The 210-nt window shown below is 71.4% G+C and overlaps 1 protein-coding gene across 1 annotated transcript in view; it reads right to left on the minus strand.

Moving 5' to 3' along the window:
- Nucleotides 1-210, minus strand: part of TJP3 (tight junction protein 3) — a gene marked incomplete at its 5' end in the record, with an annotated part of 7,434 nt that overhangs the window by 4,136 nt on the left and 3,088 nt on the right. The window contains 1 exon segment of the mRNA XM_009575000.1: nt 143-209. Coding sequence (XP_009573295.1) covers nt 143-209 — 67 coding nt within the window.

Genomic DNA, 210 nt, shown 5'->3' on the forward strand with positions numbered 1-210 from the left:
CTGCCGTGGGGGAAGCTACGGTCAGCCCAGCGGTGACATGCTGGGGACAGCACAGGGGGTCACCGGCCCTGTGACCCCAACCCTGCGCCAGAGCAGCTCCCCATCTCCCCCAGCCCTTCCCCACCGCCTCTCTCAGACGCACCCATCCTTGCGGGCAGCTCGGGCAGCGGGGCTGGCATGGGGGCCATGGCAGCCATCCCCCTCCACGGC

Source organism: Fulmarus glacialis, unplaced genomic scaffold (genome assembly GCF_000690835.1).
Source record: "Fulmarus glacialis isolate BGI_N327 unplaced genomic scaffold, ASM69083v1 scaffold19550, whole genome shotgun sequence".
Lineage (NCBI taxonomy): Eukaryota > Metazoa > Chordata > Aves > Procellariiformes > Procellariidae > Fulmarus > Fulmarus glacialis.